Genomic DNA, 15,021 nt, shown 5'->3' on the forward strand with positions numbered 1-15,021 from the left:
TTCATCTACTCAGTTCAAACAATGCACACACATTCCTGGCTCTTGTCTAGTCTCATATATTAATTTTTACCTCCTGGAACAAACAGAATGGTTTCTCTTCTGGAGAACAGGCTCCTCCGCTGCTCTAACACAGACTCTGATTGTACCATGGACAGAGCAAAGGTTTCCACCAAGCACTCTCCTGCTGTCTGTCAAGAATGAAGAACAGTGACAAGTCTTGCTGCTGTGGTCATGCACAGCGTGGTGTGTCCCCAAGTAGATGAAGTCAACTCACTCTCACATTTGCTATTTCTTCCAAATTGCAAAGCTGTCATTTGAATTTCAGTGCCAACTATTTTCACAAGAGGTCTATATAATACTTCAGTCCTTGTCAAGCATTATACAAAGATGAATCTTTTAATCATATACCATCTCAAAGCTGAAGACACAACATGTTTAGAAATTAGAGATGTTAATTCCAGTTTAGTTCCAGTATTTTAAAAACTCTCCTCGAAATAAAAATGCATTAATGTGTTATTTCAAAAAAAAAAAAAAAGGCAAATAAAAAAACAAATGTTCTAATGTAACTTCAATGTTATTGTCAATTTTGACTCAATGGTTTTGAATAATTATCTTTTGCTAGTCCAAAGGCTGTCTACCTCACTGCTTCTATGTTTAAAAAAGCCAGCACTGAGGAAACAAATAGAAAACAGACAAATGAGCTGTCCTAACACTTTTACAAATAGGATGTTAATATCCCCACTCAAAGGAGAAATTGTCAAAAAGAACAGCCATAACAGAGAATTTTCTTATGTACTTTTATTTTATTGAGTTTTTTTGCATCTTTGATGGACTTTTTATGCAAGTATTATGCCACAATCTATGATACACAATGAGAGTGAAAATCTGTTATTTACCATTTATATTTCTATGTTAATTTTGTTTTCTACCTCTGCATATACTGTGGCAAAAGTACATTTATCATATTTCATGCAGCGCTGACTGCCTTATGCAAACTGAGAATACAATAAACAGAGCCAGCAATATTTAGCTGCACTCAATTCTTGCTACAGAAACAAGCATTCATAAAAGCATTAAAATACTTTGGGTGATGGTTACTGTCTATCAGCTTAATGTTTTGAGCTATAGAAAAGGATAGGAAACAACATTTGTGGCTGTCAACTGCAGTACTTTCCAAGTTCATTAGGTTTTCAAAGACTAAATTAGTTTAAATGCTTCAGTGAGAGAAAAAGCCCAAGGCAACGAGCCTGATTTAAAAGGATGCTACAGAGTTTCACAAACATTAGACTAAGCTCAGTTCTGGGTTCCATGGTAAGTACCTTACCACATCAATTCTTTGCTCTGACAGAGGATTGTTTCTTCACCATCATGGTATATCCAAGCCAAATAAAAGGACAATTCAAGGCACACAGGCCTTTTTGGAAACATGCTTGGGTATGTAGTACTTGGTCATAGCTAAAGCTTTGAATTACAGCTTTTTATTTTGATGAGACAAGAGGCTTTCCAGCATCACCCGACTCTTTGAATCAGACATGAAGCATCATGCTTTATGTCACAGTCCATACAGCAGCAGCAGGGCAAGGTACTCACAGAGCAACAGCGTGTCCAAGGAGCATGCTCAGGACAGGAGGTGGAGATGGGGTGAAGCCTCATCTCTGTTTTCCAGTCACTTGTTATGCTGTCTCCAGGCACTGCACAGCAATGCTTCTCAGACCACCCTGCCATGCAGTGCCTCCCCAGAAGCCAAGCACTGGTTCCCAGCAAGAGAAACAGCCCCTGCTGCTCTCTCCCCTCCAGCACTTGCTGTACATCAGACACAGAGCAGCTTGAGGAGGTTCACTTTTATACCCATACTCAAAGTACATGGCAATTGAGATACTAATTGACAAAAAAACATTAAGGACCAAAAAAATCAATCACTACTTGTGCAAAACCATAGCATGTGCTTTTGGTAAATCTGCAGCTGTTGCTTGCCCACCTTCCTCTAAAAAAAGGGTGAGTAAATCAGGAATAGCCACTTCAGAGCTGAATTATTATCAGCAAGGAGGTGTGAGGTAGGGAATAGCACTGGACAAAGCAGAAAACCAACTGCTTGTTGCAAAAACAGAGATTTCTCATCCAAACACCATCTTGTAATGGTCAAGGAAAAGCATATCTTAGTATTATGGTGAGGGAAAGACTTCTCATCCAAAACAAAGATGTTTACAGGACCCCAGAATTCCCTAATACCACACAGCATCAAAGCAGGCAGCCCAGGGAGCAGGAGCACCTCTTACTTTTGAAGTCATTTGATGCTGAATTCTCCTGGTGATCACCCACAGCTCTGTCAGCTGTGGTCTCATGTACACTTCTTCCCTCTTCAAGCATCCTCAAACAACCTTTTCTTGGTCCCTTTTTCTTCTGCCCTTCTTGACCTCATATCTAAGTGGTTTATGCTACTTTCTGTTATCCCCAGTTGAACAACTCTGTAACGTGACTCCCTGTTTCCAGCCTCCTCCTCACACCTCCAGGTTACCTCACCATCTCCTTCCAACAAACACAGCTGGTACATTTCTCTACCAAAGTCATCTACCAACTCTGCTTTTCAGTTTCATTACTTTTCTCTGATATATAGACAGAAATAAGTAATTTCTTTTCCTTGTGGTAATGACTCTTGTGTGCATAACTATGGTGCTGTCCATGCCTACTCTACTTACTTAGAGAAATTAGACAGTGCCCACAGACTGAGAGATGAGCCTCACCAAGCACACATTGCATTCTGAGACAGGAGAAGCTTCTTGTGTCAAAGAGGTCCCAATTTAAATAGACAAGTGACAAAAATGGTGGAAGATAAGCTGGAATTTTTTTTCCTTATAAACTGAAAAGCAAGGTACAGAGTAATGAAGACAGCTGCAGGATCCTTTTATTTGGTAAAGCAAAAAATACATACTTTCCAGTATTCTCCCCACTTTCCTTTTAGATGCAATGTTTTGAGAGATTACCAGACATCCAGACTGGATGTCCCCTGCAGTCAGAGACAGGTCAGGGCTCTGCAGTTAGAATGTCTTTCCCTCAAAGGCCTCCAGGTTGAAAGCTGTATCCAAGAACCTTCTGAGTGACACCAGATGCGTGTTCTTGTTGCCTGTGGCAGCTGCAGCAGCAGGCTCTCGGCCAACATACCTTCACAACAAAAAGAATTGGGCAGACAATGAGGTGAGAAGAGACACTATTTTGACAATAACAAGCATGAGAACATGCTATTTCATGCATTCAAGTCAGCTTGGCAGGTTTGGATATTTAGTCATCAATCTTTCTTAAATAAAAATCAATCTAAGTTGTACCAAGTTACACCTTCTGGTCAGCTTCCCTCTCTTTCCTCCCACCATTGTTAAGCTGTGTCTTCTTCCCATCTCTCCCAGGGCAGCCAGGTACACTGTCTCATAACTAGGTAACTTGCTTTTAGCAATGAAGACTCACATTCCTTTGACAGCTGCATGGGCAGATCTGAGAGTCAATCATCTAAAATAAATGCAAAAGTGCCTGAACTGAGCTCACAACAGCTGTTTCCTGCAGAAACCTAATATCTGGAATGAAATTCTTAAAATGACAGAATCTTAGACAAAAGAGAGCTGAGTGCTGGGCTAAGTAGCAATAAATACAGACCTAGTTACTGATCTTCTTTTAGATCTACAAGGAGGAGCAATATGTGCATCTTATATTTGAGAAATAATAGTCTAGATTTTTCCCTCCTTCACCAAGAACCCAGATTCGGAGGTTTTGATTTGTGAAGAACCTGACTTACCCATAAATACCTGAAAACAGTCCCAACCAAATTTAAAAGCAAACACATCAGCCCAGGAGACAGAGCAGTTGTTTAAAGTCTCATACCAGATGGGTCGAGTGCGGTTCACAATAGTGCGGAAACGAGGTCTGACATAATCGTAATAGCCACTGTTTTTGTGCTCCTCCTGACACCAGACCAGATCAGCAGTTGGATACTTCTCAAGCTCTTCTTTCAGCAAGTCAAAGGGGAATGGTGAGATCTGGAAAAGGAGGGTAATAACTGTCAAGGCTTTCTCTTATGTGGTAATAGCCCATGGTGAGTCATTACTTTTCCATGGAGAGTGAGTCATGTTTCTCTAATTGATTTAATGCTCAGAAATGAGTACACAAGTATTTTATAGTTGTGTGAGTATGAACAGAAGTGATTGTAGTCCAGACCACCTGCACTCCTATGGCTTTTTTAGTGAAGTAGCTGTAGCATGCCCTTAATCAATGAATGATAACATAGCTTCAAAGTGCACTATTCACAACATTTAATGCTAGCAGACTGCATATTCAAATTTAAGGTGCTATGATATTGTAATCTTAACTTTTTCAGAACAACATAACAAAGTGATCAAGTTTTCTGGATCTCATTGTCCAGTATGCAATTGATGTGTTCCTTCTCCACAAGGCCGCAAAGGATGCGAGATGCTAAGTGCTAGAAAAATGCTATCACCATCCATTCTAGGAGGGGTCTACTTAAATGCACAGAAACCACACCACCCTGTCTTCTGAGGATCAGGGAGCTCACCTGTTCAAGTCTGGTTATAGCTACTTGTTTCTCCAGGTCTTGGTTCTTTCTCTCTTTCACAAGGTCATAGTAGACTTTTCCTGTGCAGAGAATCACGCGCTTGACCTCATGTGGTTCCTCAGCTGCTGGCCCATTCTCAGGAATCACACGTTGGAAACTGGTACCTAGTTGGAGCACAAATTAGAAAAAGTGCCCTCAGTGGAACTGACATTTCAATAAAGCAGCCCAGGAAACAGCCCTTTAGTCCTTTACTGAGCAAGCAGTAGGTTGCAGTGATTGAAGGGTTCTCCTGCCTCTCTGGTCCTACTTTTCACACTGGTAACTTGGCTAAAGTGACTTTCAGCGGTTCTGTTTCAAGAAGTTAGAGGATTTCCAATAATCCAGTCTTTCACTACACTCAATAGACAGAATCATATCAACAGCAGACTGTTTTTCAGCTTTGTGCTGTGCATTACATCTTTAATTTTAAATTGATTGGGCAGCTTAGCTTGGCTTCCAGTTTGGTGATTTTTTCCAGACAATCACCTGAAATATTCTTTCTTCTTTCCAAGATTATCTCAACCATGTAACATTAATACAGCTTTACAAATCTCAGAATATTCTATAAAAACAAAACACATATCCGTAATGCAACTAAATCTGGAAACTGCAGAAATATTTACCCAAGCACACATATTACTGCTGTATATTTGATTTAAACTTCTGTTTGAGAGCTAAAACAGCAATAGCCAAAGCAAGAACTAGCACAGAGCTGAGCCACATGTATAAATGCTAGTGTACAAGTACCATTTCAGATGCATATCTTCACTGCTACCACCTCCCAGGAGTACAATCTGCTTGGGTTACTGGAAGAGGGACTTGATGGTCTAAAAGATCCTTTTCTTTGCTCTCCTATATGACTGAGTAGAATTATTTCCACATTAAACAACTGCAGGGTAGCAGACAGCAGCTCAACCTCCTATTCTGAATCAGCACACCCCCTTAGCAGTAGAATAAGCTCCTGTTTGAATCATTTATCTTGGGGAAGAAAAGCAACAGCACAAACATATCAAAGAAGAACTGATTTATATCAGAATTATCCTGTCCCACTGAACAGCAGAATTCATCATTAAAAAAGACTGAATCTGTGCTTCATTGGGTCAGCTGGAGTCAATCTTCCTCTCTCTCAGCTTTCGATTAAAAGCAGAGCAAAAAGGGTTAGCTTAGAGTCAGAAACACTTTATTACCTGCTGTCCTCTTTAGCAGAAACATGAAAGTATGCCAAAATTCAATGTTAATTTGGAGTTTGGCCACTACTGAGGTTAGCCTGAAGTAGAGGGGACTCCCAAGACAAAGTGACAAATCCCAAAGCCTACAGAATTTCTAATCTGACCCATTCTACAGAGCTTTTAAACAGTAATAAAAACAGCAAATGCCTTTGCTTGAGAAGCAGATTTTACACACTTACAAAAATAAAATAATACAATATTTAAGCACACTTACACAGTGGAAGTTGCTTTTAAAAAACTGAGCAGTTGCTCTCTTCTGACAGTAGTCAAGACCCTCACTGGAACTGGAGATAGACCAGCACACCTATGCCCACATTCTCACTCTGAAGAGTCACTTTAATCCCTCACTCATTACATGTCACCGCATTTCCTGATGCCACTCCAACACAGACTAACCAATGCAAGGCAGGACAAAACCATTGCAGTGTTTGATATTCCCCTTGTAGTCACTGTGTGTCTCTTGGTGCTGATGGCATGCCAACAACAGCTCTGAACTCACTGGTCTCACTTTAGATCACTGGTGTGACACAGCAGCCCCAAACCAAGCACTGTAACAAGAACTGGGCACATTATTCTTCCAAATGGGCCCAGTGTAATTACAACCTATCCCTCAGTCATGGGGGCAGGAGGCATGGGCCATACGAAGAACAATTATATATTTAAATGAAGAGGAAAAGGGCAGAGGGGCACAGTAGCCTCTTGAGGGGAAACTCCCTGCAGAGATGGGAATGCACTTGCCATTAAGTTTAAGGGTTAAGGTTACAAGATAAACCTGTAAAAATTAAGAACCTATATGTGAAAGCAAAGTTTTCAGCAGAAGTCCCTGCTCGCTCTCACTATGGCAGCTCCACAGGAATTATGCCAAAAGAGAAGACAAACTCTGCAGAGCAGATTCAGAGTCTGACATGCAACTTGGTATATCTAATTATTTCCCCACAATACTTTGAGGTGACCTACCAGATACCATTTCATCAAAACTGGATTTAGCTTCTGGATGCCTCAGCAGTGACTTGGGTGTCAAAACAATCAGCTGTAAGACAGAAATTTTTCCAAGACTCAAGAGCTGCTTTATCTTCATTACACATGCAACATTTGTAACACTGTGCACACAAAACCCACAAACTGAATATTATATAGAATAAATTAGTATGAACACCAAACACAGTAATTTTTTTCCTGTTTTAAAAGCCATGAAAGTTTCAAAATTATTCAGAAGATTTAGATAGCCTACTCATTTTACAGGTTCTCAAAACTCACTGGTTATGTTTTCTTTGACAAGAAAATCAAATCACAGGCTATGAACCAGTAAAACATTTAACAGTTGTATCTTGGGTCTTTGAAGTTCCAGCAATTAGACATGCAGATGATAGTTCTGCAACCTGTAAGCTACATCACTAATATCTCGACAAGCTCATCTGAAGATCTGCATAGCCAGATGGAAGCAAAGCTGAAAATCAAGTTTTAGAGCCATAGTAAATCAGAGCTGAGCTTCTTTCCATCAAACTGGCAACTTCAACCTGTGCTCAGTTAAGGTTTTTCACCAGAAATCCTCATTCTTTTCAGCAGTGTGTCATATGCAAAGGCCACTCCTTGTCTGATGGCCAATTTAGCTGGAATAATCAAGTCCATTCAGGTAACCTTACCGGCTTTCTGAATGGCAGCAAGATCTGCCTTCGGAGGACATGGAAGTAATTGGCTGGAGTAGAACAATTCACCACAATCCAGTTGCAGTCATACAGCTGGGAAACTTCAAAATGCTCAGTGAACTCCTGAGAGAAACATTAAAGGCATTAGAAAAATGTCTGAAAGATGAGATAAAAGGCTTGAAAACCATCCTTCTATTTCTGACTCTCAAACTTCTTTCCTCGGAAATTTTATTTAGCAGCTCTCAGCTGAGATTGTTTTATTGGCTAGGGAACCATCCCTACAAAGTATCCTTTCTGTTTCTATTTCTTCCCAAAAATTTATGCAAATCAACATGAAAAGTTTCCATTAATTCAGAAAATATGGGAAGTCCAGGAAGGAAAACTGAGGTGGACTAGGATATCAGCAGGTGGAAAAAACAAAATAGAACTGCTTTGAAAGAACGTTAAACTGAAATTCATTTTTTCAGTGTACAGTTGGTTTTCACTCCCTTTCCCATCTTGAAGAGCTGTATACTTTATCTGTAGAAGTGAATAACCAATCTGTGAAAGTCTTAGCCCAATCAAAATTAGAAGTTGCTTATTTTTGTGCTCCTAGCAGCACAATTCAGCTCCACTGCAAAGAGCCAGGCTAGTCTCACTTGACCTCCTTTAGAAATTGGCTGGAGACACCTATTTGCAGTACACACAGCAGTATAAACAAGTGGGATCACTGGGCCCTGAGGAACAGCCATAAAAAGATCATGCTGCCAGAGATTAACTGTATGTGACCTCAGCTTTGTAATGAGCAGCAATGCTGCAGAATTCCATTACCTTTACTGGGATCAAGTTAAAGTTACAGCAAGACTTGAAGCTAAATCCTAACCTGCCATATTTAGCAAAAAGGATACTACTAACAGAAAATCTCTGGGATGTGAAAAGCACGAAAAGGACAAAGCTACTTACTGGATAGGCATCAGAATCATCATTGCTCATCTGCAGAAACCTCTCAGGCCTGGCTGATGAATGCTCTGGACCCTGGTAAAAGTATCATTTAAAACCATGTTAAAGAGCTACATGAGCAGTTAGACATCAGTCTAGATCACTCACTGCATGAGTACCTCCTGTTCCCTCTGCACCAGCTGCACACCTGCCCCCCAGCCAAAGGCATCAACAACAGCAGTGGGAGACAGGACACACCACAGGACAGAATTCCTCATCTTCTGCTTTCATAGGAGTTTGGGTTTCACTTGTATTTCCAGCTGTTTCTACCAGCTGCAAGCGATTTCTACCCTCAGACTAGCTGCACAATGAAGACCACTGGAAAGGCAGTGGGTCCATGTGGGCACAGCAATCACCTTGCTAATGCAGAGCAAACAGGAGCACGAGGAATGTCAGGAAGAGAAGCACTGGGTGCCTCAGAGAACTGCAGGGACTCACACTTTGTGCATGCTGAACAGGAGCAAACACAAAGTTAACTGCTGACCACTTTTGCTGTATTAGCAACAAAAGCAGGCACAGGATCTGTCCTACTATTGTTCACTGTTCTGTACAGGACCAAATACTGAGATGAATGCTTTAGCTAAAATGGATCAAAATACACACATGCATTATCTACCAGACTAACCTACGATTAATTTCTGCCTCCTCAGGAGATATTTTATGTTCTGTCATTACTGAACACTCCCATCCACTGTCCCACTAGCAGTACCCATGGCAATTACTTGAATTGCACAAATGCTGTTAGCTCCATTTTACATTAGCAAAACATGGATACTGGCCACAGAAATTATCAGAAATAAGGAATGTTGCAGAACCTGTTGTTTTTCCTTTTCATGTCCCTGTTTATAAAGGATAGGAGAAAGCTGTGAGGAGTGTGAGAATGCAATGTGCTGTTTTATGTATTGCTATTTCTGACAGCCTTGGCTTGTTCAAGTGACAGGTGCCCTTAGGAAGGGTTTTGATTTCACACAGCTGTTAAGTATTTTAACCCAAAGACAAACTATTACACCTCTCAACTCTCTCCATGTCTCCTAAGTTAATAATGTTCATAAAGAGATTTCTTCTTTTTTATAGCTATCTCTCATAGTAACTTCCTCTATTGAAATCTTAATTCATGAACTCCAAAATCAGTCATTACTCTGACAACTGTGGTCCCCCTTGACTGAACACATTCTCCTTCCTAATTCCAAGTGCAGGATTCCAGATCCATAGGAGGGACTCAAAGGCGATTCGAGGACTGGAGCACCTCTCCTATGAAGGCAGGCTGAGAGAGTCAGGATGGTTCAGCCTGGGGGAGAAATGGTTCCAGGGAAATATTTTACAGCACCTTACAGTACCTAAAGGGTACCTCCAATAAAGCTGGAGAGCTACTTTTTACAAGGTCAGGTAGCAATAGGACAAGGGTGAATGGCTTTAGGCTGCAAGAGAGCAAGCATAGGTTTGATAAAAGGAAGAAAATCTTTGCTGTGAGGGTGGTGAGGCACTGGCACAGGCTGCTCAGAGCAACGTATAGATACTCTGTCCCTGGAAGCGTTCAAGGCCAGCCTGGATGAGGCTTTGAGCAGTCTCTGGTCTAGTGAAAGGCTCCCTGCCATAGTGAACAGATTTGAACTGGATGGTCTTTACAGTCTTTTCCAAGAAAAACCATTCTATGACTCCATGATTCAGTCTGCTTCATGGACTAAGGGAATTCAAAGGAAAAAAACATTCTGTCATCAAAAAGGTATAACACAAACAGCCTAGAACTGTGCCTTGTATCACTGCTCCTTAGAATTCTGCCTCCACTTTTGAGGTGACAAATTATCTGGTCACAGACAGGAAAGGACTTGAGAGCAAGGAGCAAAGCTGCAGAAAACTGTGGTGCACAGTAGCAGCCCAGTTTATTGTAGCACCTCTGCTGTTCACATCTGTTTGCTGTAAATCAAATCCTGCACTAGGCATGGCACACACAGCACAAAAGCCAGTGCTGCACAGGCACACTGCAGTCAGTACACTGGGAACAGAGATGTTACCAGCAAACAATTACAGGAGAGGCAGGTGAGGCTTTCCCATCACTCACACACTGCCCCAGCAACAACCTCAGTGCAGAGCCTCAATGTTTGCATCCATCTTCAGTTTCTGTGCTGACACCACCAATCAGACTGCCAGCAACAACTGCGTGGGATGGGGTAGGGTTTATCTCTACTGTGACCACCTATCCAGTGAGACCTATACTGAATCCATTAGCTACTTTCAGAGGAGTCCCCAAGGAGCCCTTAGGCTGCAGAGTCTTTCAATCACAGCCAACTCGCCTGTGAATGCATGACCTAGGGGTGAAGTGATCCATATCCCATTAAGAATCCTTCCCCAAATCATCTTGTCCCCAACACTGTAGTTATACAAAGACTAGTCCTCCTGTAATGAAAAGGTCCTCTGGGAAGAGAAGAAGATTTCAGCAGCCTGGTGGGATTCTGAAATATTCCAAAAGCAGCTGACACTAGTAGCAAAATAAGCATGTTTCAGAAGACCTGTGCAAATCTTCTCTGCCAAGTGGCTATGGGAAAAAAAAAGATTAAATGTATTCTAAGTAGCAGAGAACCAGCCCCTTAAGCTGAGTGCTTCCCTGCAGAGGACCACACCTCCTGCTGAGGGCTCATTCAGGTTGTCCCCTCAGGATACAGTTAAAAAAATTAATTTATCAAAACCCTTGTGAACAGCATCAGACCCATTATTCTTTAAGCACAATGGATGCGGAAAGCCATTCATAAGACATGAATGCACCCCAGTGTATCAGGACAGGATCATAATTGAATGGAAATAAACGAAATTGTTTGTGAGAATAGAAATGACACAGTTTGTGGTGAAAATTTATACAGATGGAGATTGCCACTGTGGCACATACTATGCTTTTTTAAATAGAAAACTAGAAACATACATGCAACAATTCATGAAGGCTAATGTATTTGAAAAGGAGAAAATTAACCTTGCCTGACATGATGCTCATGTAAACTTAAAAAGAATTTAAAATATTTGAAGAACAATTCTGCTGCTGATATGAACTTCATGTAGCTTTATACACAGGGTGTGCCCACACCCTTTCCCTCTAAGACATTGCCTAGTTCCTCCTACTAGCCCCCAAAGAAGAGAGTCAACAGCTAGTAGAAACATCTTCCTTTCCAGAAAGATGAAGATTTCTTATTATATCAAAATTGACCAAGGTCAATGATTTTTGAAGACATTTTAAAGTTGTTTTATATCATTTCATAGCAAAAGAATTTAGTGCAGAATTTATACTTCATGCAAAATAAAATCAAGCAAGCACTCTTAAGACATGATTTTTTTCCTATTGTACACTGAGAATACAGCTTTCTGAGAAAAGAAGGCAGTGTCTAAGGGAAAGTTACCAAAGAAGAGAGAAAAAAAAGGAAAAAAAAATGGGGGAAGTGGTACATGCCACTAACAAGGACACAAAGCTAAGAGCTCAGAAATACTTCTCAGGGTTTTCTGGTTTTCACCAGTCAATCTATCTGAATTCTTCTCATAACACTGAGGCAGCCCCACATGCCTAACAGTGCCTTCCTCCCCCGGGATCCCCATCCCCCTTTGTCTTTTCCAGCTGCAGAGAGGGCAGTGCAGCCAGCCCTCCCCTGGGCACACGCTCACCATTCCTTCCATGCCGTGCGGCAGGAGCAGGACGATCCCGTTGTGCCGCACCCACTTGGCCTGGCCGGAGCTGATGAACTGGTCGATGATGCACTGAGCTGTGTTGTGGAAGTCCCCAAACTGCGCCTCCCAGCACACCAGCGCGTTGGGACTCGCCATAGCGAAGCCAAGCTCAAAACCTGACAAGCAAACAGGCAGGAGAAATAGAAAATCAACAGATTTCCTGAAAATTCTGTTCATTCCTCGCTAAAAATATAACAAACCCAAAATTACAGCATGAAACGGATTTTCAGGGCCCCATTCTAAATAATGCAGTTTTCAACAGGAGCTTCTCCAAGCCTGACTTCAATCCTTCAAGCTTTTCCTCAAACACTTCAATGTCATAGGAGTTTTTAAAGAAATTAAACCCTCTCCCTCCTCTCCAACTTTAATATGTTTCCCTAAAAGCTCACTACTATCTTCTCCTGTAAAAATGCACTTGCAGCCCAGTTAAAGACTTATTTATTAATTTTAATATTTCCATACATTATCATCTGCATTTGAGAGGGGGAAAGAAAGACAAAGAAAATTACTGGTAACATCAATTTTCATTCTACAGACATGATCCTGGTCTTCAGATCTTCCAAAAATTTGAATATAACAGCTGCATGGCAAACATATCTGGGACTTGGATAAAAAGTCCTTTCTGAGGCGGGGCCTCAGAACCTTTAGGTTTCTGCTTCAGTGTTAAAGTATTTGATCTCTGTTTGTATTTTCCTTTGACCCTTTGATATAGCAGAGCCTGGAGTGCTGAATGAATACCTGTACTCAGATTCTTCACCTATAGTTTGGAGTGATTATAATCAAAAAAGTTAAAGCTCTCAGTAAAAAGCAGAGCTATATATCAGTGCTCTGGGTGTAGAGGTTCTGAGTGAGGCAAAACTGACTCAATATACACAGAGAATAAATATGTAATTAATAGATACCTTTCATGTTGAAGGTCTACACAGAGTATAATGATCTGGTTGCAAATACAGAACTCCAATATGGGAGTACTCTTATTGAAGCTTACCCCAGTAGATCAACTAACTTTTGGGTCTTCATAGTCTACTCCTTGGTAATTCCAACCCAGTTTTTCATTTACCACCCCTAGGGCAAGAAATCTTTGAGTCACTTGGCTTTTAGACTACTGATCTCTGAACAGTCCAGCCATGACTCCAGCAGATGCTCATGGTCCCACCAAAAGGCAACTGATACCTTAGAGGCCAAAAAAAGACTGCAAAGTCAGACAGACTACCCTTTGTCCGTGAGTGCCCATGATGGGTCATTACCAAAGAGAAATACTTTTTCTGGCCTTGCCTTTGGCCTGACTGCCTGAACAGCCTTTCCTTCAGCCTTTCCTCCATCTCTGGCCTCCTTGTTTGTGTAATTCCGTGGTTCTTAACACAATGAAAACAAGGGAAAAATTTACACAACTCCGTCAATCATATTCCCAAAGGTATCTGAAAAATAGATTTCCCTAGATAGGCTTGAATCCCATTCTAATTTTACACAAGCATTAAGAGACCATTTCTACTGATTGGGTGACATGGTTGAGAAAATATGCAATATGTTCAAGACTTATCTGTGCATATGCTGCTCTCTGTAAGGGTGGGGTAATCTTGCTTTTAGAGAAGCACAAACTGAGGTCTTGACCACTCAAGAGTTATCAATAATCAAACAGTGCTTTTCAAAGGGTATGGAGCTCAGTGCATACTTAAAATTTGGTCCCAGCACACATATAATTCTACCTCATGTATGAAAGATCACCTCTAATATTCACATGGAAAAAGGAATATAATTTCTCATTTCCTATCTTGTTGACAACTTCACACTAATCTCTACAGGGTAAAAATGTTCTAGGTGAAGCTGCATCAAAAAATGTGATCTTAGCACAGATAGCATTTGCAAGCTTTCTGACGGCTATAAAATTGTCTAGGAAAACATATCCAAATGTAATCTATACATTCTGATTAGTATTTTGAGAAAAATGTTGCTGAGACTACTATTTCATGGCACATTTGTCTGTGGTATACATATCTTTGGTATACCAGAACTCAGTTTTCCACCAGGGAAATGACAATGAGAGTTACTAAATTAAAACTATTCCAATCATAATTGTAGCAGTGAAATAGCTTTAACTCTTGACAGATTAAGGAGTCTGTGAAGAATTACTACTACTACCTTCATGGGGAGAAAACTGCTTAAAGAACAAGATCTGAACTGCTAAATTTAAAAAAAAAAGTCCTGGTGGAGAGAGATCTAGACAGAGCAAGGTAAACAGCCCAGGAGAGGGTGAAGTGTTCTCTTGAAAGGGAATTGTTTGGGCACCAGAGTCAAGATCAGGGAACATGACCTGAAGTAGAAAGTCTTCACTGTTCCAGAGATGGGACATGAATTGCAGGGGAGCAAGCTCCTACTCAGGTCCCTCATGAGGACTGAGCATTTCTTTGAAATCCTTGCAAATATTGTGGGATTAAAGGATTAACTCTTGCACAGCTAAAAACAGAGAACAGGTTGAAGCTGTGAGGAAATCCAAATCCAGGCAATGAAATAACTTTCAAAGAATGTCAGGTAAGGAATCTGCACACCCAAAGGGTGTTGGAGAGCAACCATTCAGCTCTAAACAGCAGGCAGCTGCTCAGGGCTCAGAGCACACCAGGGCACAGGGAACCAGGAACCAGCACAGCAGTTTGGAAAACTTCTGCACTGAGGAGACAGAGGGAAGAAAAATACACAGCACTTGATTAAGGCTGCAAAGCTAATGTTTCAATTGCTGGAGTTCATTATGGTCCCTAGATGACAGACCTAGCAGAAATGCTTGCTTCTATTAGTCCAGTGCCTGCTGTGCTCCCTCACTGTTCTTTTGCCACTCTGGCACAGAAAGAAGTGTTGCCAAGCCAAGTGGCAGCTT

At 41.1% G+C, this 15,021-nt stretch overlaps 1 protein-coding gene across 2 annotated transcripts in view; it reads right to left on the minus strand.

The window, feature by feature from the left end:
- Positions 1 to 785: 785 nt before the first annotated feature.
- OGDHL (oxoglutarate dehydrogenase L) overlaps positions 786 to 15,021 on the minus strand; it is a 52,766-nt gene continuing 38,530 nt past the window's right edge. For both annotated transcript variants that reach the window (XM_063163940.1, XM_063163941.1), the window contains exons 17-23: positions 12,090 to 12,268; positions 8,412 to 8,483; positions 7,467 to 7,592; positions 6,781 to 6,853; positions 4,556 to 4,719; positions 3,868 to 4,022; positions 786 to 3,159 (exon numbers count right to left, since the gene is read on the minus strand). In XM_063163940.1, the coding sequence (XP_063020010.1) occupies positions 3,036 to 3,159; positions 3,868 to 4,022; positions 4,556 to 4,719; positions 6,781 to 6,853; positions 7,467 to 7,592; positions 8,412 to 8,483; positions 12,090 to 12,268 (893 nt within the window). In that variant the 3' untranslated portion in view covers positions 786 to 3,035. The remainder of the gene's footprint in view (positions 3,160 to 3,867; positions 4,023 to 4,555; positions 4,720 to 6,780; positions 6,854 to 7,466; positions 7,593 to 8,411; positions 8,484 to 12,089; positions 12,269 to 15,021) is intronic.

Source organism: Melospiza melodia, chromosome 9, assembly GCF_035770615.1.
Source record: "Melospiza melodia melodia isolate bMelMel2 chromosome 9, bMelMel2.pri, whole genome shotgun sequence".
Classification (NCBI taxonomy): Eukaryota; Metazoa; Chordata; class Aves; order Passeriformes; family Passerellidae; genus Melospiza; species Melospiza melodia.